The sequence below is a fragment of the Nelumbo lutea genome, chromosome 8 (assembly GCF_056320005.1).
Source record: "Nelumbo lutea isolate HS-2025 chromosome 8, American lotus-T2T, whole genome shotgun sequence".
Classification (NCBI taxonomy): domain Eukaryota; kingdom Viridiplantae; phylum Streptophyta; class Magnoliopsida; order Proteales; family Nelumbonaceae; genus Nelumbo; species Nelumbo lutea.
In genome coordinates, this window is record NC_142691.1 from 15,874,924 (window position 1) to 15,898,965 (window position 24,042).

The 24,042-nt window shown below is 41.8% G+C and overlaps 2 protein-coding genes and 1 long non-coding RNA gene across 3 annotated transcripts in view; 1 reads left to right on the forward strand and 2 right to left on the reverse strand.

Annotated features, from left to right (window-relative positions):
- Positions 1–992: 992 nt before the first annotated feature.
- LOC148842984 (uncharacterized) lies at positions 993–1,973 on the reverse strand. The gene is made up of 2 exons (XR_016103839.1): positions 1,836–1,973; positions 993–1,642 (listed from the first exon to the last, which is right to left on the reverse strand). It is a non-coding gene; the product is annotated as an uncharacterized LOC148842984 (long non-coding RNA).
- On the forward strand, positions 1,127–6,513 carry LOC148842985 (PTI1-like tyrosine-protein kinase At3g15890). The gene is made up of 4 exons (XM_088959989.1): positions 1,127–1,484; positions 1,873–2,020; positions 5,021–5,283; positions 5,364–6,513. Exons 1-4 carry the CDS (start codon positions 1,441–1,443, stop codon positions 6,028–6,030), a joined length of 1,122 nt encoding a protein of 373 aa, XP_088816115.1. The 5' UTR covers positions 1,127–1,440; the 3' UTR covers positions 6,031–6,513.
- A 624-nt stretch (positions 6,514–7,137) lies between these two features.
- Positions 7,138–24,042, reverse strand: part of LOC148842986 (pre-mRNA-processing-splicing factor 8A-like) — a 36,168-nt gene continuing 19,263 nt past the window's right edge. Inside the window, 14 exon segments of the mRNA XM_088956692.1 lie at positions 7,138–7,501; positions 7,711–7,953; positions 8,072–8,350; positions 8,432–8,629; positions 8,713–8,874; positions 8,993–9,400; positions 9,550–9,804; positions 10,876–10,982; positions 11,095–11,711; positions 12,497–12,750; positions 13,954–14,061; positions 14,152–14,341; positions 14,436–14,559; positions 14,680–14,921. Coding sequence (XP_088812818.1) covers positions 7,310–7,501; positions 7,711–7,953; positions 8,072–8,350; positions 8,432–8,629; positions 8,713–8,874; positions 8,993–9,400; positions 9,550–9,804; positions 10,876–10,982; positions 11,095–11,711; positions 12,497–12,750; positions 13,954–14,061; positions 14,152–14,341; positions 14,436–14,559; positions 14,680–14,921 — 3,379 coding nt within the window. The 3' untranslated portion in view covers positions 7,138–7,309.

Genomic DNA, 24,042 nt, shown 5'->3' on the forward strand with positions numbered 1-24,042 from the left:
TGCGCTCATAAATCAACTTTTGGGTGAAGCTATTCCTAAAGTCCGTTTAGGAGGACTTTCAGGTCATAACTTCTTTAATTCAAAGCTGGGTTAAACCTTTGAAGCTATGATTAAAGCTAATATGAAACAGAATTGTGACTGTAACCTGAGTATCTTATTTTTTGATAGATTTCTCCGGGTGCTCAACTAAACTAGCTTATCTGAACTGAATTGAGATTTGCTCATCACAGGCCGTGACTCACATCAACTTCACAGCCACATCTCACCTTGTATTGAGAATATATCTTCATTAATGATAAACACTAGTACAGAAAGACATACCGTGAAATCAGTGTGAGGTGCACTAGTCCACAGAGGTAGCGGTGTCAATGGGCTGATTTTGGATTCAAGATCAATTTGAGTAAACTGGACAGACCAATAAGACATATTAAATTGGACCTACCCGGACTTAATAGTCCAAAGTATTTATTGGATCGGATCAACCTGGTCCATCCATAATAGATTTACATTGGACTGGATTGTATTGAACCAATATCCAATGATTCTGGTCCATTAATAGAAAATAAGAATACATGTGTCAATGGATCATGCTTGTATTAACCAGTTAAGTTAAAACTAATTTGAACAAATTGGACAGTCCAGACGTAGAATTGGACGGTCCAAAATGATCTAGAGTATTCATGGGATTGAATTAGACCTGATCCATCTGTAATGGATTCATATTGGACCAGATCAATTAGATCAAATCCGATCCAATTAACACCCCTGGCCTCAACAACCGGGTCTCACATGCACATAGCTGATTCGCCATGTATCAGGAGGCTGTGGGACAATGATAATGCCCCACACTAATTAATGATTGTGGGCCCCCACGGAGGCGCTGCCTATCAAGTATCAACCGGTCTATAAAAACCCCAACCTGCGTCAATCAAAATTTCAAATTGACACGCTTAATTAATGAAAAGTGAAAACTACCGTTGAACTCCCACCAATACCATCAACGGAATTCTTTTTTATTTTTATTTTCTTACAAAAATATTCCACTTTATCCGAAACGACATAAATTATTATAAAATCCATCCCTTCTAATATCCATATTTATGAAAATATAAAATGATTATTTCACAAAATGGTCCCCCACCTCCACCTCCCAAACAGCACTTTCCCCCCTTTTCAAATTGAAAAAGGCGACACAACACAACACAACACAGAGGGTTGGTTGGTCTGTTGATTTGTTCCTCACGCTTCATTCCATTTCGCGACTACTGAGCTGTCTCTGGCTGCTACTGTTTCAATGTCTTCTCCCCATTCTTCCAAAACCCCGAATGTTTGCGCCGGATTAAGCGTTACGATTCTTGACTGAAGAGTGAAGAATCTTCTTCTGCTTAGCTTCAGACCTGTTGAACTCAGCTCTTACTCTGTGTTTTGCGCAGTAAGGACATGGCTTTTTGCACCAGGTTTTGCTGCGGAAAGACTTGGGATCGGTACGTTTATCGCAACATAAAGTTGTTGACTTCTTGATCTGCTTTTTGTTTTCTTTTTTCATGATTTTTTTTAATTTTTATTTTCTGGTTCGACATGAATGATTGATGTCTTCGAGCTTTGTTCATCTGGTACTTCCTCCGTGTCTTAGTCATCTAATCTAAAGAAGCATAAATGATTGAATAAGGGTGCTTTTTGCTAACTTGCGCTTGGTGTTTAACTGATTTCCTGTGATACATGGATTTCTGATCGTTCGATGCAAAATCATTCTTTTTTGAAGAGAAAAAATGATAAATCGGGGTTCTTTGTCTTGGTTTGCGGAGTCAGCGATGTTTGTAAGTTAGAGAACATACCTGGTTTGTTATGTTTATGTATGGTTGCGTGATGCAGGAAAGAACAGTCGAAGAAACGGCCCGCCTGGAGGGTTTTCTCCTTGAAGGAATTGCATGCTGCTACGAACAATTTTAATTATGATAACAAGCTCGGAGAAGGGGGATTTGGTAGCGTTTATTGGGGACAGCTATGGGATGGTTCTCAAGTAAGGATTTTTCTGTCGATTTTATTTGCATAGGTTACGTTTGATTTCGTATACAATAAAGGAAAGCAAACGATTTCATTGTAAAATTATATTCAAAATGAAAGGAAATTATTTTCCTAATTTTCCAGGTGTTTGCCACTTGGAAAACGAACCTAAATGGTTGAGAAATATATGGATGTCACAAACTAACAAGATTCCGAAATCTTTTTTTCTAATTAAAAAAAAAAAAGATACAAATTTGGAAGGAATATCGTTTTCCTCCAACTACTACTCACTTTTTGGGGATCATTTTTTTTTCCATGGCCATTTTACATGCAAACACATACCAGAAAGTATCATGTTTTGGGAAATCATTCATTTTTCCGTCGTTACACATTTAACCAATTGAAGCCATACTTTAATTACTATATGTCTAGCGGAAATTGAATGATTAAACAAAATCATCTCTTATTACTGAAGGATTGATGATTAAATTGCATTTGGTCAAATTATGACAAAATGTATAGAAGTGTTTGTTTAGTTTTATATTTCTTAACTGGGTTCTATAATAGGAATATCCAGATTTAAAAGTGACTGAAAATGTATTTCTGACAATTCAGAGGAAATCTCCTATGTATGTGCAATGAATTCACTAATAAGAACAAAAAGGGGGGAAATCTGTAGTAAAATCAAAAGTTCCCCTTAGAATGTCTAGGGGCAACACCAAATATAGCCTTGCAACACAGAAACTATATAGGTACAAGCACACATGCTACACCATATAGACTTACAAAAGAGTTCACATGAAACCTATTCCAAGATGGAGGATCCCCCTGGCACTGATCTTTGAGCTCAGTGCTCCTATTGAATATCCATAATTATTCAGTGTTTTATAGCTCAAGTCAAATATAACTGGAAAATGAACCCTTATGATTCATGTGAATTGAGACTCCCAATTCAATGATCCATGTACTAATTGGCTTTAGGAGAATATTGAGGACATAAATGTTCTGTGGTATAGATGATTTACTGAACTTGGGAGAAATATGGAGTATTGTTCTTTCGTCTTTTTCCATAAGACTCCGAATTCAATGATCCATCTTCTCTTTCGTCTTTTTCACTTTCTCTAAGATATGAATCATTTTTTTCATAATTCAAATCCTTAACTTTTCTTCTTTAGGATATATATTAAAGTAGTAAGAAATGATTTAAGAGCCCATCCCATAGTTTAAGAATGGATATGGTACTGAATAGAACAGAATGCCCGAACAGGATTCATGTTGCCTATGAGGACCCATATAGTTGGGATGCAGCTTAGATGATGAGATGATGATACATAATTTTCCTTGGTTTAGTTAAATGAACCACATGAAACCAGCGTACAATTGCCAAATGAAGAACCTGAATTGTGAATTTAGGAGACTTTATCTCTTTCTTTCTTTTGTTGGAAAGGAAGTCAAAGACTCGCTTTGAATTGCTGTGAAAAAGAAGTTCACAAAATCCATAAGCAATCTCCACTATTTACCTTTTTCAAGGATGATATGTCATTTTCTTCTAAGAGCCTTCTGATTCTATTTGGTCTTTGTTGTACGATGTAATTGTTATATTCGTCGATAAAATGTGGGCATCATTCATTATCAATTGAAGTTTAATGAATTTCCAGAAGAAATATGGAGTATTGCTCTTGCTTCCACACTTATATGCAAGTAGTTCCAGTGTCAATTTCTGACATGATGTCTAAAATGGCAAACCCACCAGACATGTACTACAATTTACAAGATTGTATAGGAGCTATCTATTTAATACCAATTTACAATATTAAAGGAATTTGTCTGCTTTTGCATGCATTCCTCCTTTAGCTGAGTCATCTGGATCTCTCTGTTAATTGAGTTCTTTTTAGCCATTGGAACAGAAAGAATTTGGGGGGGAATTGAGTGATATTTGGATATGTGTGTTAATTTCATGTTCACATCATTGTATGGATCATCATACATTTGACTCCTCAGTGTATTACAAAATTTGCCACATAGAGGACAAATTGAGTAACATGAGGAACAGGTTTAGCCTTTCTGGGCTTCCAGCTAGCTAGTGGCTATATCATTGATTTTTTTTTTTCATCAGTGACCTCATTGAAGAATGTGAGTGACCTAAATCCGTTTGATATATATATATATATATACTTAATTCAGTGCTAAGCAACTTGCTATGACAAGTAAATGAAAACAACCGTCAAAATATTAAAAAAAAACATTATGTACTATTAAAGTTAAACAAAATCATGGAACTATTCCTGGTTAAATATAATTTAGAAGATTTTGAAATATCTCCAAAGTCCAAACCAAATGATATTCCAGGTGAGTAGCATTAGCTGCATGGTATATCAGGGTACAGCTGGACCTATAGGTCCCACTTCCCAGAAGTATTCCAAAATTACCTATTTATCCCTTGCATGAGTTCCTTCTGGATTTCATGACCTGCATTAATGGATTTTTGTTTCCACCCATATACCAATGGAAAGGAGCTCAACTAAAGCTGCTCACAAGCTTAAGCGTACCCTTCAAGAAGGGAATCACGAGTTATCATTGTTATTACAAGTGATATCTGATGCTGCACAATCTGGCTGCTCCTAGCTGGTGGTGGCTTAGCTTCCAGTAGACGACAGACGTGGAGAATCTGCATAGAAAGAATCAGAGAACCTGGGGGTGCTTACCCGGTGAGGTCGCTCCGATGCTTAAGTCAGTATGTGCGAGCTGAGAATAATTAGAGAGCAAGAGAGCTAGTAAGCAGTAAAATGCGCGTAGCACCAAGTGGCGCCATCTTTGGGAAGCACTTCAAAAAGCTAGGAGCAGCCAGATTGCGCAGCATCAATATCCATATGATATGCATTTTGACTTTTGAGCCATTGATCCAATGGGTTTAATGTAGCTATTGTTGTCTCAACTAGGACTCCTCAGTCTTCACTAAGCTGTGTAATTACCTAGAAATAATCTAAATGTGCCTTTTGCGTGATAATTGTTGCAGATTGCTGTTAAAAGGTTGAAGGTGTGGAGTGAGAAAGCTGATATGGAATTTTCCGTTGAGGTGGAGATACTGGGAAGAGTCAGGCACAAAAATCTGCTAAGTTTACGTGGTTACTGTGCTGAAGGGCAAGAACATCTTATAGTTTATGATTACATGCCTAACTTGAGTTTATTCTCCCATCTTCATGGACATCACTCGGCAGAATGCCTGCTTGATTGGGAACGAAGGATGAAAATTGCAATAGGATCTGCAGAGGGAATTGCGTAAGTTGAAGTGTTTTCCTTAGTTTCTTTTTGTACTTTCTTTCCTCTCATCCCATAACCTTATCTTTTACTGTATTCAGCTACCTTCATCATCATGCAACACCACATATAATCCATAGTGACATCAAAGCTAGCAATGTGTTGCTAGATTCAGATTTTGAGGCCCAAGTTGCTGATTTTGGTCTTGTGAAGCTCATACCTGATGGAATAACTCATGTCACCACCAAGGTAAAGGGCACCCTTGGCTACCTTGCCCCTGAATATGCCACACTTGAGAAGGCATCAGAAAGCTGTGATGTCTATAGCTTTGGCATACTCTTGCTAGAGCTAGCTAGTGGCAAGAAACCCATAGAGAAACCCAGTGCAATAACAATGCAGATAATCACTGATTGGGCACTGCCATTGGTTTGTGAGAAAAAAATTAGTGAAGTTGCAGATCCCAAGCTGAATGGGAAGTACGTGGAAGAAGAGCTAAAGAGGGTTATTCTTATTGCACTCATCTGTTGTCAGAACAAACCTGAAAAGAGACCCACCATGCTTGAGATAGTGGACCTGCTAAAAGGAGAATCAAAAGAAAAGTTGGCTGATTTAGAGAATGATGAAATGTTCAAGTCAACAAACTCTGGAAGTCATCAAGAGGGATTATCAGCTGCAGAGGGAAGCATAGATTTTATCTTGGAGGAGAAAGATGCCAAAGAAGTGAAAGAAGTTGCAGGCTCTGGGAGTTACCAGGTGCAGGGCAGCTGAATCTCTTATTCCCAGATTTCAGAAATATAGATATAAAAAACAGAAGGGACTGTCAAGTTAAGCGTGAACTGGTATATACAGAAACATCTTTTACTAGGGGGAGGTAGGGGTAGTAGTGGTTGCTTTTCTTAAAGTGCCAGTCTTAGAGCTGCCTGACCATTAGAAACTTGGAAGGTTGGTTTTTGCCTTTTGGGATGAATTTCAAACGTGTGCAGGTTTGCTTGTAATTTGTTTTCTATTTTGTTGCCTAGTAGTGGCTGTGAGACTTGTTGTTGTATTTTGGTTTCTTGGGTGGTTTTCAGATTTTTTCCTACTTGGAGCAGCAAAGGTTGCTCAAGCCACCATTCATCTAAGGTGGTCATAGTGTTTATAGTCAATTATTTTGCAACTTTTTATGTAATTGGAAATTTGGAAGGGGGGATTGAAATTTTGAAGTGGGTTTTGCTATATATTTAATGGATCAAGAAGATTATTGATTGCCAAGTGTTGATGCCCTGAAATGTTTATTACGGATCTAAAAGCATTACAATCTCAACCAATTACCCAATTGTTTTCCACTGGGGCACTACTCTCTACAGTATTCCAGTTTACCTAACAGATGAACTAGGCCAGAGGGAAAAAGAGGTAATGAAGCGGAGGACCAGGAGGTCCGACAAGCCCTTGGCAAGCGTGGCCAAAAGAGTGTCCATGCCCAGTATAAATGCGTTGATTTGACAAACTGACGTATCACAATTTACAAATACTTGTTCGCGTCCCTCGTTTACAACTTCACACACATTCCATATTTTCCATATTAGTGGCTGGTGACCGGTAAGTTGGTGACTACTGGTTTAGTAAACTGCATCGTGTTTTTTCTCCTAGTGCCTTTTGGTAGCAATGGGGACAGTAGCTCCAGACTCGATAGAAATCACCATTTGAACATCATTCCTATACCCCCCCCACCCCCCAAAGATATTACGTGAATAGTGATTGAATGCTAAGGGCCTCTTCCACAGTAATGGCCTTTTGCTGTTACTAGGATGAATTAGAGGCCTTCAAGCAAAAAAGCAACTCATTAACTGGGATGAGATTCACTAGAAACGGCAAAGAGAGCATCGCGATCAAAACTTGTAAATTTGAATCATATAAAGATGGCTTTTAGAATATAATAATATATAGTCAAAGAATACAAAAAAAAAAGGTTGTTAACAAACAAAAACACCGTGCCACTTCATTCCAATTTCCGATGGAGGTTATTTACATCACCATCATCTCTAGTTCTCTACTCACTAATCTAGTCCTAACTGAATGTATCTTCCCGATCTCCTTCAGCTGTCTCGCCCTCCTCTAAGTTACTGAACTCCAGAAAATGTGTAGGCCTGTGATCTTCATGGTAATATTCCCTAGGTGTCCCAAGCTTAACACCATACTTCATGCTCACTGTGTGCTTCACCCCCATGAAGTTGTAATTCCACGGGCCATTATCAGGAATCTGAGAGAGAGCCACCATATGATCAAATCAGTTTTAGCTCCCCCTCAAAAGGCAGAGTAAAAAGGGGGGAAATAATGAACACCACCAAAAGCATAATTTACACAATTGCAGAAAAATAAGCAGACGTTCTTTTTAGTTTTAATTTGTGAAGATTTCGAACAGGACAAATATTTACTATTGATTATTGTAAAGCATAGTTCCAGACTTACCATGTAGAATCCAAGGAAACGATCACTAAGAAGCATCTGGACCTTCTCATAGTGAGTTGGCAGATAGCCATGCGGATTGCTTCCAGTATCCTTGTTGACCCGCCCCCATTCATAACCTGTTGGTGTAAGCTTGTGTGCAGTTAATGAGCAAGAGCCTGGGGTGAAACTGCAAGTGAGGATGAAGCACTTGTCTCCATCCCACTGTTTACTGTTCTCCAGAATCCGAGCATGAGTTGTGAGATCCTGTAAAAGTAGAATGGAGACTCAATCAAGGCCTGATTTTGTAATACAGAACTGGAACAACTACAGCCTGCAGTCTGCACAGCCAGGTAAGAAAGCATGCTTAGTTAAAAACAAATACCTGAGGGGACAACTGTGGAAGCTCGTTTGGTTGTGTATGCATCCATCCCAATGGCTCCAGATCATTTAAGAAATCATGCTCAGGAAGAGAAGATGGAAGATGGACCTGCTGATGAGTCCCCCACTGTGGTGGCATGGCAATACAGCGGATTTCTTTAACCTGAGGATTGTCTGGTGGACTTATACCATATAGGTACCCTGCAATTTGAGTACGCAGATCTGCTATACAGATAAACTTCTTCAAGATGTTTTTTGGCATGATGTATGTGTATCCCGTTTCCTGTTATAAAGTTTCATCCAAGGCCAGTAAGCTCTCCATGTTCAAGCTAAAGAGAAACAATAAAACCAGTAAATAAAATACCTTGATGTCCTCCGAATTCACATAAATATGATTGACTCGGAGATAAAGATTTGTGGCTGAGATTGCTCTCACACGCCAATCAGTTTTGGACCCAAAAGCCTGCTGCTCATATGGACTTGTGGTGGTGACAATAAGTTCATTACCATGCACATTTGTTGTCCTTGTTGTGACAGCTGTAAGCTGGCTTGCTTCTTTTGCCTGCAATTGAAATTCCAGAAGCAACAAATCAGCAAAGCGACCAGCATAGACAATTCTATTCAAGCATAGGAGCTAAATATTACCTGCTTCTCAATCTTTGCTATCTGTTGCCTCTGTTGTGAAGGTGGAGTAATCTCAGCTCCTAGTATTATGTCACGAATTTCAGACTGGGTAAGAGCTGAAGTATTCACATTATTCTTCTTGGCATAATCTGATAGTATAAGATCTCTCAATGCAACCTCAACCTGCATGAAAGAAGATCTTAGCAACAAATAAGTAAGCATGAACAGAGGCACATTTTTACAATACTAGGATACAGGCAGGTATAAATTTGATTACATCTCTCAAATATTTTGAAGTTACCTTCATCCATTGATCATCTGTGAGAGAAGGCCAGATATGGTGTGGTTCAGTGATAATAGATTTGTCGGGCTTCAGTAACATTTTTGCCTTCTCATTGTTTACATGTAGTGCACGCAGAATTAAGATGAGACAAGAGAATGCGGTATACGATGAGATGCTTTTAAGCCAATCATCATAAATGTTGAACAAAACCATTTGCGGCTCTGTGGCCTTCAGAATCAAATCACCAAACTTCTCAATCTTTAAGCATGCTTGGAATGGCAACTGTAGTTCACGAGTCATAATGATTTGTTTTGGCTGCTCTTCAACTGGCAAGGACCGAACCAGAGCAGCTACTTCTTCCGCAGTTTTCCACTTTGCTAGCTGACCAAGACACTTTTGTCCAGCCCACACGCTTGTGTGTATAACCTGTAGAAATCCATGTCAAATATATGGTAAAAGCAAATCTAAATAAAGAACAGATATTCTAAAATAAGCTTTTGTGGAAAAATAAACAGTTTTTTTTTTCTTATAAATATTTTGTGGAAAAATAAACAGTTAAGAGGGAATGGGAGTACCTTTAGAAATAGTTGCCCCATTCTTGGATTGAATATAAAGATGGCACCATTGATAGGTTTTGTTGTGAGATTTCCTTCAAATGTCTTATGAATTGTAACACGATAAACATTTGTGTCATCAACAAACCATATAATTTGGTTGCTGAATATCTCCCCATAGTTTTGAGATGACAGATATGGTTCTGTAGGCTCAGAAGAATACAACTGCAAACCTTTCCTTATTCGCTCCCTCAGAACATACAAAGCTGGATTTGACTGCAAATGCACATTTGACGATTATTATGATTCACAAGACATGTCAACATTCAGCAAATAAATAGATAATTGTTTGAATTTATTCATACAATGATCAAATTTTGACCACTATTCACTACTACCACCATTTTTTTTTTCACTACAATATAATGATTACTTAATTATATAAAGAATATCTTATAGGGTACATGTATCCTATATCTCCACAAACAAGAGGTAAAAAAAAAAACATAATAATGTTAAGCTTGTACGGTAAGTCTAAAGTAACTGGCATCCCACCCTGCTTATTCTAAATAATTTCTTCTTCAACTGATAAGAGAGGTTTTCTATTGAGAAAATGAAAGGAAAAAATTGTACAAGGATGACTGGCCAACCCAAAGTTTGCATCTGATACCTTCAGATAGGTGATAGTCTCTACTTACTGTGTGCAATGTGCTCCACCCCTGTTGATGTTAGCTGTATGCCCCTAATGTGTCCTAGTCAACAAACCCAGCAGCCTTAATTCAACTCAACTAAGCCTGGTCCTAACTATATTGGGTCCACTATATGAATCCTGTTCAACCCAGTTACCTTGATTAAATTTCCAAAATAAACAAAAATGCCTCGAAAAGGAGGTGTTTCTTATCAATGAGATGAGGAGCTATCATGGCTGAAACTTGCAAACGAGAGAGCAATTGAGCAAACATGACCATCTACAGGTTATCTAGATCTTCCTAACAAACTAGTCTAGCAAACCCATCCTGGTTGTAGGTACAATTTAATCTGTACTTCTAATACATACACCCCATCCTCACCCCTCAAGAGAGAGAGAGAGAGAGAGAGAAACGTAACCACAGAAAAAGAAAAACACAGGAAAGAGGAAGATGATGAGAGATGAGAACTGTTCCACTCTTTATTCAGCCAAATGTGGACCAGCAGGGGTCTGTCAGCACAAAATACATGGTAATGGAGGTACTTCAGAATCTACGCAGTCCACACCATTAGTTTGGCTTTGGCATTCTTGTTATATCTCACTTTTCTCATAATCAACTAATTATATCATCAAACAAATAATACTGGAAATCAAGTTACCTTCATGATTTTATTCATTGCTTGAGCAAGAAGTGGTTTGGATCCAGGAAACCAATTACCAAAGGCAGAGTGCAAGTTGTAAGCCAGATCAATCCCAATCATGACACCTGCAAAAAACAAAATGAAACAAATAAATTTAGAACAACCAAGTAAACAATAGTCATCCCAGAACCAGAAAAAATAAAAGCAAGTATGACAATGATATTAAAAAGGAAATACCAGTAGGAGATGGATAGATTGACATATTGTCAGTTGTATAATCCATAAATTTAGCAGGAGTATAACGCTCTATGTCATGTGAGTCATAGTCTCCCCAACGTAGTTGCACATCTATCCAATACTTGTTGCTTGCTTTCTGATCAAATACATCCTTTGACTCTGCTACTAAACTTGGCTTTGACATAGGCCATCTATGGGCAGCAAAGAGTAGAACATCGGCACAAGAACTATTCATCTTGTAACTCTTCCTTGGATGGATAGTCTCTTTCTGAACAGTCTCAATTTCCAAGGCATCTAACTCTTGATCCAAAACTTGACATAGATCCATGACAACACTCTCATGTATCTTTTGCCACAAATGAGCACGGAATATTTGAATCAGAGATATCTTCAGTGTTGGGATCTTTCCATGCATGAAAATTCCTGTCAAATCTAGTTGGACTTGAAAACCCACATATACATTTGCACGGTTTATTGTAGGTGACCACCAAAGTGTAAACCTACGGTTTAGAATTTGGTTCAGCCCAGACCTCTGTGCATTTGTCAATTTCTTATACTTCATCGATTCTTCAAAACCGGATGCCTTCTCCCAAAAGAGACCTACCCAAGTTGGAAAGCTGAAACATCAAGAATGTCACATCAACTTTAGTGCTAAATCAGTAACTTTATGTTAAGACACCAACAACTAAGATAAGTGGTTCCAAAATTCTACTCCAGTATATACCAGTTCCATATTCCAAATGATTCATTCAAATTCAACCATGGAGGAGGTACATTTGATACAAGCTACAAAGCCAAACTATTGTAAATGCAAGGATTTGCAATAACTCCCAATAGTTAAATTGGTCAAAGAATGGGAAATTCCATGTGAAAACTTAAGAAGCATGCCAAAAAGAACTTAAGCTACTCCAAAATAAATTATAACAGTAACACTGAGAATGGTTTGAAGGTAACTGAAATGAATATTGTTCCCGAGATTGATATCCCTTCTCTAAGAGAATTGCCATGTATTACAAAGGTGATGCTTGGCACCACAGTGTTGTGTAGCCATGTCTGTTAGGTCAAAATGGTTACATGACATCATGAAAGCAAATTGTTTTGGTGCAAAACACTATGTTTAATATTTTATTATAGTTTTAAACAGAGGAACCGCATAGGACAAAAGAAGTGGGAATGCCCCCAGATTCAATAGATGTCTTTGTGGCATTTACTGACATTTACCCAAAACCACCATGCACAAAATCAATGCAAAGTGTGGTGTTTCCTTTTCAACTTAAATCTTCCCAACTGGTGCCAAAATGAAGTCAAAACAGGGACATAACACCATAGTACCAATTACCACATACATCATAAGTCCAAACAAAATAATAAAAAGAGATCACAAAAGAAAAAACAAACTTACTATGTTCCTTTGAATAATGTATGCTCAAGGATACCCTCAACACCTCCAAGGGCTTGGATGACATCAGTTCGATAGTTATTCAAGTTCCACAACTTGCCATCATGGCGTTGGTGTGTCCACCAAAATGGGTTCTGCTTTAAAACTTGATACTGCTTAAAATCAGTACGAACCCTCCATCATTTATCATATGCCAAGGTATGACGGTCCTTCTGAAACAAAGTGTTGATCCGTGGTATACCCCGATCCCAAGAATCCTGTGGAAATAATTCAGGAAATCTATGATTAGTCAAAGCACTTTGACTCTTTGAGATAAACAACAGAAGTAGAGACCAAAATAGCTGTTGAGACAACAATTAGTATAAATGCAATTAAGTGTATAACAATTGCAATGGACAATCAGAAACCTTCCTAAAGATGTAAGCCCCACCTGTACCATCTAAAATGCACTTCATAGAGAAGTCTTACTGTCAAAATCTTACAATTCATGATTTCAAGTCATAAATCCCAAGGGTTACAGTTCAAGTTTTACACTTTTACCATAGAATCCTTTTATGAAAACATATATTGAATATTTTTTTATACTAATAATTGAACTTCTGAATTACACAAAAAAAAACAGCTATCTAGGGTCTTGGGAGGGGTGGACTGGGTATGGACCTAACTTCTGGCTTTTTCGCACAAAGTGGCCACTGTCAGACTCAGCGGCATTCTAACACTTGTCAGCCCTATATTTTAACCATTACATATGGCCCTTTTTATTCAAAAGAAGCAAAAGGACAAATTCTACACAGCAGCACACATTATATTCAAATAACACCAGAAAATCATCCATCAAGGGTCCAAAAACTTGAAGAAGGGGTCTGAAAAGTCTTCTTAATGGCTCCTTCAAATCAAATAGACTAGGACCAGTCCATATTTTGTGATTTCCTTTTATTTCATATCTTTTTTCAAGAAATTTTTGTTTTCAAAGCCTATGTAGACTAAAAAATGTCTTGGAAATATTTAGGTTAAAAAACCATCATGTGCAGGTTGATTGACTTTAAAACTGAATTTGGTTATATCATATATCTCGTATACAAGAAGCAAACCTGACAATAAAAGTTATTTATATGACAAATGTGGTTTGAAAATATATTTCTGTGATATATATATATATATATACAGAAATCATCTCACGAGTTATGATTTAGGGAGACATTCATGATTGAATTCAAATTCATCTTCTACAGTTTGGGATACAAATTGTGATGTTCACAATCCTCTGCATAATATCCTTTTGGTTGTGGAGCTTTATGCATACCCATTTGCTGATCTATAGACCCAATTTCTTTAGTCATTGTTATTGATCAAAAACATAACAACTAAACAGGACCGCTGCCCAAACTATTCAGAATTACCAAGAGCAGGAAGAATAGATTTTTAGTCCACAGTTAAGAAAATCAGGTTAGAAAATTCACCTCCAAATCTTCAAGTGTTAAACGCCTATTTTGTGACTGAGCTTCTTGCCTCTTCAAAGCATATTCAGCCCAAACACGTTATGAATCTATGAATTCACTCTCCCAAGGCTGTTCAGGAAACAATAAGAAGATTAGAGAAACAATACTACACACAATGGAAATAGAATAAACACAAGAAAAAGTTCATTGGAGTTAAACCTGTATATAGCGATAAAGATTAGGAATGAGCTGGTCCTCTTCATGACTCATACCACTCCGAAAATGGGTCACTCCAACATCTGTTTGTTGGCTGTACCGCAGATCACTTTGTGGAATTAATATGTGACCCATTGAGAGCATACCAAGCCCTCCAATTTCCTTAGGTGTGTAGAATATGACAGGAGGGAATCTGTTGTACCAAAAAAAAAAAAAAGGATTCAGAACCATAATAGATGGCCAATAGATTATTTCACTTACTAGTTTAGGTTTAACCAAAATATTACCTGCTGGGCATTTTTGAATTTAGTCCAATCTTGATACGAGTTTGAATTTTATTTTCACATTTAACGAGCAAATCTAATAACTCTTGGGTATGTACTGTTGCCTCGCGGAAATATGTCATGAGACCTGTTGAAGAAAACCAAAAATATTCAATATGTGCTGCCAAAATCATGATTAAAACATCAGTTCTCTTTTTCTTTTGTTTTTTCTTAAGGTTAGGGAGGATGGGAGGGAAGTGAGGAGTACCTATAAGAGCTGTATTCCATTTATTGACAATTTTTGTAAATGTTGTGGACCCAGATGACATAAGAATTTGCCTCACATGGTTCTCAAACACCTTCATATGCTCATCATCAACACGCAAAAAGGCTACTGCAGTTCGCTCTTTAGTTTGTTCATTCTGCAAGTTCCACACTCCATATCTCGTGTTGCTGAATGCCTCTTGACTCATTCTTATCTTAGGCAAAATGCGAACTTCAAATACACACCTAAATGACAGAAGCATATTTTTTAATCATAAAAAAAAAAAAGCCTGAGGCAAAGAAAAGTGCAGTCTTGAAATTCACAAATGGGTAAATAGGAAGGGGAAAAAAAAGAGAAACTAGAAAAATAAAAAAGGGAACTAAAGGGTTAGAAGTTACCCACGAACTTCACTTCAATACTTTAATTTCTGTAGGTTGTCAAGACTGCTATTCAATCTTGATCACTAAGAGATTTCAGGTTCGATGAGAAGAGAATGTGAAGAAGATGTAGAGGAAAGAGTGGTGGAAGAGCAATAGAACACAGAATTTTAGGAGAACAGAATGTCAATATTCTGCCGCCGCCACTTTAAGTTAATATATATAAGTTATGCTAGTTACATGAAAGGACATATCTGCCCTTGGTGTTTACATCATAACTGCTAACAAATAACAAACAATATAAAACTGAAACTAAAAATAACAGAACAGAAAAATAACCACAGCTGCTGTGACTAGCTACATTCTACCCTACAAACAGAGTGGGACCACAGCTGTGGGGCCCACATCAATGTTCTCTACACTCCCCCTCAAGTTGGGAGTATATGTTCATCATTCCCAACTTGGATAGATCCGCCTCTAGCTTCTTTCTTGATACGGCTTTAGTAAGAATGTCTGCTAGTTGCATATTGGATGTGATGCAAGGGAGGTATACTTCTTGAGATGAGACCCTCTCTCGCACAAAACGACGGTCAACTTCAATGTGTTTGGTTCTGTCATGCTGTACTGGATTATGTGCTATACTAATGGCGGCTTGATTATCACAGTACAGCATCAGGGGCTTCTCATACTCAATACCCAACTCCTCAAGTAGAGATCTTAGCCATAGGATTTCAGCCACTCCATTGGCCATGGACCTGTATTCTGCTTCAGCACTTGACCGGGAGACAACACTTTGTTTCTTACTTCTCTAGGGGACAAGGTTTCCTCCCACAAGGGCACAATATCCCGAGGTAGAACTTCTGTCATCAATACTCCCAGCCCAATCTGCATCAGTATAAACCTCTACCTTCATGTGATTGTTGTTCTTGAAAAGTATGCCCCTACCTGGGCATCTCTTCAAGTAAACTAAGATTCTTTCTACCGCAAGAAGATGTGTGGTTCTAGGAGAATGCATGTACTGGCTGACAACACTAATAGCATAGGTAATATCTGGCCGAGTGAGGCAGAGATATAGGAGCTTTCCTACCAGTTGCTGGAACATAACTTTGTCTTCTAGAAGCTCCCCAATCTCGGCACTAATCCTGTGATTCTGTTCAATTGGTGTATCTGCAGGCTTGACACCTAACTTTCCAGTTTCTGCCAACAGGTCTAGGACATATTTCCTCTGAGATATAAAGATCCCCTGTTTGGATCTAGCAACCTCAATACCAAAAAAATACCGAAGTACACCAAGGTCCTTCACCTAAAATTCTTGGTGAAGAAGCTGTTTAAGAGACTCAATCTCATGGCTATCATTCCCTGTGACCACAATATCATCAACATATACTGCCAACAGTGTCAAAGAGGACTCCACCCTCTTGATGAATAGGGTATGATCTGACTGGGCCTGTACATATCCAAACTTCACAAGTGCTAGTCTAAATCTATCGAACCAAGCCCTAGGTGACTGTTTCAAACCATACAAAGCCTTGTTGAGCCGGTAGACCTTCTTACCTACTTCTGCATCATAGAATCCAGGAGGCAAACGCATGTAAACTTCTTCCTGTAGATCTCCATTCAGAAAGGCATTTTTCACGTCCATTTGGTATAAAGGCCAGGTGTGACTTGCTGCAAGAGACAAGAGAACTCGAATAGTAGTCATCTTGGCTACCGGTGCAAATGTCTCCAAGTAATCTATGCCATAAGTTTGTGTAAACTCTCTTGCAACTAACCGAGCTTTGTACCTCTCAATAGATCCATCTGCATTATGCTTCACCGTAAATACCCATCTACATCCAACTGGTTTCTTTCCTTTGGCAAATCAACTACCTCCCAGGTGTTGTTCTTCAACAGAGCATCCATCTCAACTTGCATTGCATCTTTCCATTCAGGGACGGATAGGGCTTCTTGCACTGTTCTTGGAATAGGGACATTGGAAATGGAGCTAAGGTAGGACCTGTAGGTAGGAGATAGACGATCATAGGATAAAAAGTGGGAAATACAGTGGGCTGTGGATGTGGTACAATGTCATTTCCCTTTACGGACTGCAATTGGAAGGTCAAGATCATCTGTAGGGGAAGTCTCTGTGGGCTCTGGGATTGAAGTATCTGGACCTGGAGTTGCAGATGAGATTGGAGCTGGTCTGGACTACTGATGATCAGGATCAACCTGCCTGCACCGCCTGTGATAAACCCTCAACTCCTGATCCCACTGACCACCCTCACCATTGCAGCTTTCCCTCAACTCCTGATCCCTCTGACCACCCTCACCATTGCGGTTCTCATCACCCAATGGAATAGGTAAAGGAACTGCACCACTCTCACTGCTCTCCCCATGAAGACAAGAACTCAAACCCCCACTCTCACTACTCTCCCCCTGAGGGGCAACCCGAGGATAATAGGGTGTCCCCTCAAAGAAAGTGACATCCATGGAGACAAACTTCCTCCCGGAGACAGGATCATAACAGCAATAACCCTTTTGAGTTTGTGCATAACCAAGGAAGATGCATTTGGAGGCTTTGGGTTCAAACTTGGAGGGATGGGGTCCGAGAAGCTGAACAAAGCAAGTGCAACCAAATGTCTTAAGTGGAATAGAAAACAAGTCCTTACATGGGTGTAGAAGCGAAAAAGGAGATCGCATATCAAGGACCCTGGAAGGGACCCGATTAATAAGGTATACCACCATGAGGATAGCATCCCCCCAGAAGCGAATAGGGACATTGGAAGTAAACATGAGGCTTCTAGCCACTTACAAAATGTGCCTATTCTTCCTCTCGGCAACTCCATTCTGCTGAGGTGTATGAAGGCAAGAGCTCCGGTGGATAACCCCATGATGAAGAAGATAAGATGTCAATGATTTGGCGAAGTATTCCTTTGCGTTATCAGATCGAAGAACTTTGATCTTGGCATCAAACTGGGTTAGAATCATTTGGTGAAAATTTTGGGTCAGGGAAGGTACCTCATCTCGTGAACGCATGAGATAAATCCAAGAAAAACAGGTATGATCATCAACAAATAACAAAAAATATCTATACCCACCCATGGAAGGGATATGATAAGGCCCCCAAACGTCAGTATGCACAATAATCAAAAGAATTATCACTCTTTTTATTACTCAATAAATAAGGCTTTCTACAATGCTTAGTGATGTAACCGTTTTCGGCCACGTACCAATGTTTTGTGATGTAAAATTTTTTGGCTAAGTACCTCGTTATTTGACCTGGTGGTGGCGTGCCTTAGTGATGAGCTACTTGGTGGTGAACTGCCTACTGGCGAACTGCTCGGTGGAGAACTGCCTGGGGGCGAACTGCCCGATGGCGAACTGCCTGGTGGCGAGCTCCCTGGTGGTGAACTGCCTGGTGGCGAACTGCTTGGTGGCGAACTGCCTGGTGGCGAACTGCCTGGTGGCGAACTGCATGGTGGCGAACTGCCTGGTGGCGAGCTGCTCGGTGGCGAACTGCCTGGTGGCGAACTGCCTGGTAGCGAACTGCCAACTAGGCGGCCGGTGACTTAGAGAATGCTGGAGCTCCCTGGTGCGGCGCAATCCGACTGCCCTCAGCATGAGGTGGTCTTCTTTCCTTTGTAAGCAGCGGGAGCTGAGGGACCTGCGAGAACTTCATCTTTTCCTCCTCTTTGTTGGTGGCGGGAGCTGAGGGACCTGCGAGAACTCCATCTTTTCCTCCTCTTTGTAGGCAGCAGGAGCTGAAGGACCTGCGAGAACTGAATCAGAGGTCCCGGGGGTATTTTCCCGGTGGGGGCTCTCCGACGCTTAAGTTAGCACTCTTATTGTAGAGAGCTTTGAAGATAATATGAGAGAGCTAGAAAGCAGGGTTACCTCCCTTTTTTTCCTCCTCTTCCCCTTTGGGGGGTGAGGTCTTTATATACCGGAGTCCTCGCGGGTTAGGTGGGTGAAAAGCCTCCAAACGGTAAGACTCGTCGCATCCTGTCAGAACCGGGGTACGGTGGTGAACTCCTCGAGGTCGTCAGGCTGGCACTTGTGTCAGGCGGCCAGGTCGGTGCCTGGGCCGGGTTGTCAGAGGGGTGCCTGCGTCAGTCGGAGGGTCAGTGTCTAGGCCAGGTCGTCAGGTCGGCGCCTGTGTCAGTCGGCGGGTCAGTGTCTAGGCCAGGTTTGTTGGTGGGCGCCTTGGCCGGATCATGCGCTAGACTGGTCCAGGTCGGCCAGGTCGCACGCCGCACGCAGCTCGTGCAGTTCGCGCAGGAGGCGCGCTAGGCCGCGCGCGTCGCGCAGGTAGCGCGTGCCGTGCGCAGTTCGCGCAGGTCGCGTGTCGCGTGCAGGTGCGCCAGACCGGCCAGACTAGTGCCCGCGTGGGTCACCAACTTCGTAACTTTGTTGGCTGGGTATTTTCCTAGTTGTCACAAGGTGCCACGTGTCACAATTTCATTGGAGGGCCAAATCTGCCCTCATCAATAGCCCCCCACTCCCGAGCTAATAGTAACTCAACGAAGGGAGTAGATTTCTTTTGGCCCGTAAGTCGATGAGCTAGTAAGTGCTGATCCAATTACTAGTGTGGCCCGTAGGCTTTGGGAGCGACTCGTAGTCTACTCTTCTTTGACTTTTGCCCGTGCCGGAGAGGCGACCGGGTCTTTAGTGGTAATGTGGCCCGTAGGCTTTGGGAGTGACCAATGGTCTACTATTTTCTAACTTTGCCCGTGCCGGAGAGGTGACCGGGTCTTAAGTAGTAATGTGGCCCGTAGGCTTGGCCTGCATCAGCTTCGTAATGCCGGTCACCTACTCCTACAAGAAGCTACTAGGGGCTCGACCTTCGGGGGCAGCACTACTAACTTTAGGTTGCCAGCTCACACGGGAGCCTTGGAAGGCTCGACCAGTAAGGGCGCCTATGTAGTCAGTTGGCCGCCAACTCCCGCGGAAGCCACAAAGAGCTCATCTTTGTAGGGGGGACCTTGCGGAGAGGACTGATGTGGCATTATCTGAATCGAAAGTAAGGTTGGAAGAGCTACTTAGTCCGTTAGCTCCCTGCATAGTCTCTGAGTTCATAAAAAATGTAAACTATAAAGCGATAGCTTCAATTTATAAAAAGTGAGGACTTAGTTTTGGCAAGATGAGAACTTAGCTTTTTGTAGCGTGTTCCCACAGACGGCGCCAATTGATGTAGCCGTTTTTGGCCATGTACCAATGTTTTGTGATGTAAAATTTTTTGGCTAAGTACCTCGTTATTTGACCCAGTGGTGGCGTGCCTTAGTGATGAGCTACTTGGTGGTGAACTGCCTACTGGCGAACTGCTCGGTGGAGAACTGCCTGGGGGTGAACTGCCTGGCGGCGAACTGCCCGGTGGCGAACTGTCAGGTGGCGAACTGCCTGGTGGCGAACTGCCTGGTGGCGAACTGCTTGGTGGCGAACTGCCTGGTGGCGAACTGCCTGGTGGCGAACTGCCTGGTGGTGAACTGCCTGGTGGCGAACTGCCTGGTGGCAAGCTGCCTGGTGGCGAGCTGCTCGGTGGCGAACTGCTTGGTGGTGAACTGCTTGGTGGCGAACTGCGTGGTGGCGAACTGCACAGTGGCGAACTGCCTAGTGGCGAATTGCCTAGTGGCAAACTGCCTGGTGGCGAACTGCCTGGTGGCGAATTGCCTAGTGGCAAACTACCTGGTGGCGAACTGCCTGGTAGCGAACTGCCTACTAGGCGGCCGGTGACTTAGAGAATGTTGGAGCTCCCTGGTGTGGCGCAATCCGACTGCGCTCAGCATGAGGTGGTCTTCTTTCCTTTGTAGGCAACGGGAGCTGAGGGACCTGCGAGAACTTCATCTTTTCCTCCTCTTTGTAGGTGGCGGGAGCTGAGGGACCTCGAGAACTCCATCTTTTCCTCCTCTTTGTAGGCGGCAGGAGCTGAAGGACCTACGAGAACTGAATCAGAGGTCCCGGGGGTATTTTCCCGGTGGGGGCTCTTCGACGCTTAAGTTAGCACTCTTATTGTAGAGAACTTTGAAGATAATATGAGAGAGCTAGAGAGCAGGTTTACCTCCCTTTTTTTCCTCCTCTTCCCCTTTGGGGGGTGAGGTCTTTATATACCGGAGTCCTCATGGGTTGGTTAGGTGGGTGAAAAGCCTCCAAACGGTAAGACTCGTCGCATCTTGTTAGAACCGGGGTACAGTGGTGAACTCCTCGAGGTCGTCAGGCTAGCGCTTGTGTCAGGCAGCCAGGTCGGCGCCTGGGCCGGGTTGTCAGAGGGGTGCCTGCGTTAGTCGGCGGGTCAGTGTCTAGGCCAGGTCGTCAGGTTGGCGCCTGTGTCAGTTGGCGGGTCAATGTCTAGACCAGGTCGTCAAGCTGGCGCCTGTGTCAGTCGGCGGGTCAGTGTCTAGGCCAGGTTTGTCGGTGGGCACCTTGGCCGGATCATGCGCTAGGCTGGTCCAGGTCGGCCAGGTCGCGCAGGCCGCATGCCGCACGCAGCTCGCACAGGCCGAGCGCAGTTCGCGCAGGAGGCGCGCTAGGCCGCGCGCAGGTCGCGCGTGCCGTGCGCAGTTCACGCAAGCGCGCGTCAGGCCGCGCGTAGGTCGCACCAGGCCGGCCAGACTGGTGCCCGGGTGGGTCACCAACTTCGTAACTTTGTTGGCTGGGTGTTTTCCTAGTTGTCACGAGGTGCCACGTGTCACAATTTCATTGGAGGGCCAAATCTGCCCTCATCACTTAGCAAACTCACAACTTTCACATTGTAGTTGAGACAACTCAATAGATTCAAATAAAGTAGGAAACAAACTCTGTAAAGATCGAAAAAACAAATGACCTAATCAGTTATGCCAAAGCATAACTAGACTCACACTCTGAGAAACAAAAAGATAACTTCTCTACTGACTCTCCCTGACGGAACCGCTCCCCGAGCAGATAGATCCCATTCATCTCACAGCCAGTCCCAATCACCTTCTGCGTCTCCAAGTCCTGAAAAACATATCGGTCAGGGAAGAAGGTTACTGAGCAGTTCATATGCTTGGTAATACTACTGACTGAAAGAAGGTTAGTATCAAGCTTAGGCACATGCAAAACAGATGATAGGGACATAGTATCTGAAAGCTTGATGTCACCCTTCCCAGAAATAGGAACTAGGGAGCCATCAGCAATAGATACCTTATCTCTACCAGAAGACAAATGATAAGTAGTAAACAGTAAAGGCAAGCTAGTCATGTGATCAGATGCACCTGAGTCTATTACCCAACAAGGCTCAGTAGTACCTGGAGCTGAGGCATGATAGGCTGAAGCTCGAGTACCTGAATGGGCGAAGGCAGATGTGACAGGGGCTGACGGAGGCTGTGGTGGCTGAGCTGAATTTCCAACCTCTTTTTTTAGCTGTATTAGGGCAGCCTGAATTGCAGCTAAGGTCTCCAAAGATGTTCCTTTTGTGCCAGATGAGGATGCTGAATCAGTGTTCATGACTACATGAGCAGTGCCCTTCTTGTTTCTTAACTTCGTAGGAACCAAGTGAGGATACAGTTTCCAACATGTCTCTTTTGTATGTTTGGGTTTCTTACAATGTTCACATACTACATCCTTCTTGTCTTCCTTCCTCCTGTCCTTCTCTGAATCACCCCCTGATTTGGGTGTAGCCGCTACAAAGGCTGATACGGGTTGCATCATAACCTTCCTTCTGGTTTCTTCACTGTGTACAAATGAGTAGGCCTGAGAGAGAGAGTCACACTGTCTCTAGTCAAAATCTGCTGCCTCACAATATCATATTCTGGGTTCAGTCCCGCCAAGAACTCAAACACTCTATTTGTCTCAATGTGCTTTCTATGGGTCTGAGCATCTTTGAGACTCTCCCACTCAAGAGTCTCTAAGTGATCAATCTCATGCCACAGGGACTTCAAGGTAGAGAAGTAGACTGATACTGGTTTCTCTCCTTGTTTAAGGGTGTTCACTTCACATTTCAATTCATATGCTCTGGCAACATTAAGGGGTTGGGAGTAAGTTTCCTTCATAACATCCCATATCTCCTTGGTTGTCTTTGCCCACAAATAGTTCTTGCTAATATGGGGCTGCATAGAATTACACAGCCATGTCATAACCAAGTAGTTTTCTTGCATCCACTTGGTATATGTCGGGTCTCCCTTGGAAAGTTCTTTCATATCTCCCAGGAGGTACCCTAATTTACCTCTTCCACCAATAGCCATCATGGCTGATTGGGCCCATTCCAAATAGTTTGATCCATCAAACTTTACGGTCATAATCTGACCACCCATCTCAGAAACATCACCATAACTGATGTTCCCAAGACTGCCTTTTGCCTGAATCTTAGACTCCATTTCTGTCAAGTCTCAAAAGCAGTACTTGAGTCACCAATCACAATCAAAACAGTATAGGCCTGATCTGTATTGTCAGCGTATGTGCACAAAACTGAAGTAATTCTGATCTGAAACCAACTAGCCAACACAACAGTAGTTGTCCGTAGATCTCTAACCCCCTTAGAACTCTGAGAACAGCTTTAAAACAAAACTGATATGCTAGGGAAAGTTAGGGTTTTAATCAGTCCTGAAAGGAAGCAATTCAATCACACAGTCCAAACTGTACAGATGAGCTTGCAGTAATAAGAAACCCTAGAATCTGATCAGACCTACCAATCAACTTAAGAGTAGCTCTAGGTAGATCACAGGGTTCAATCAACCACTAGGGCTTGCCGCAGATCACTTTTTCAAACCAAGGAAAAATAGTTCGCTGCCTTCTAGGGTTACCTGAACCCTAGTCTTCTCTGATCCTTCCTGACCACCAACACTGCAACCCTAGCAAGTTTCCAACAGCTACTAGTACCTCTGGCGATCTCCAAGAATCAGTCTGCGAACTCCTCCTCTTCAGCTTTCAGACCTAGGAGATTCTCATGTGGTCGGCTGGTATTAGACTCACATGAAAAACCTAACTTGGCTCTGATACCATGTAGGTTGTCAAGACTGTCATTCAGTCTTGATCACTAAGAGATTTCAGGTTCGATGAG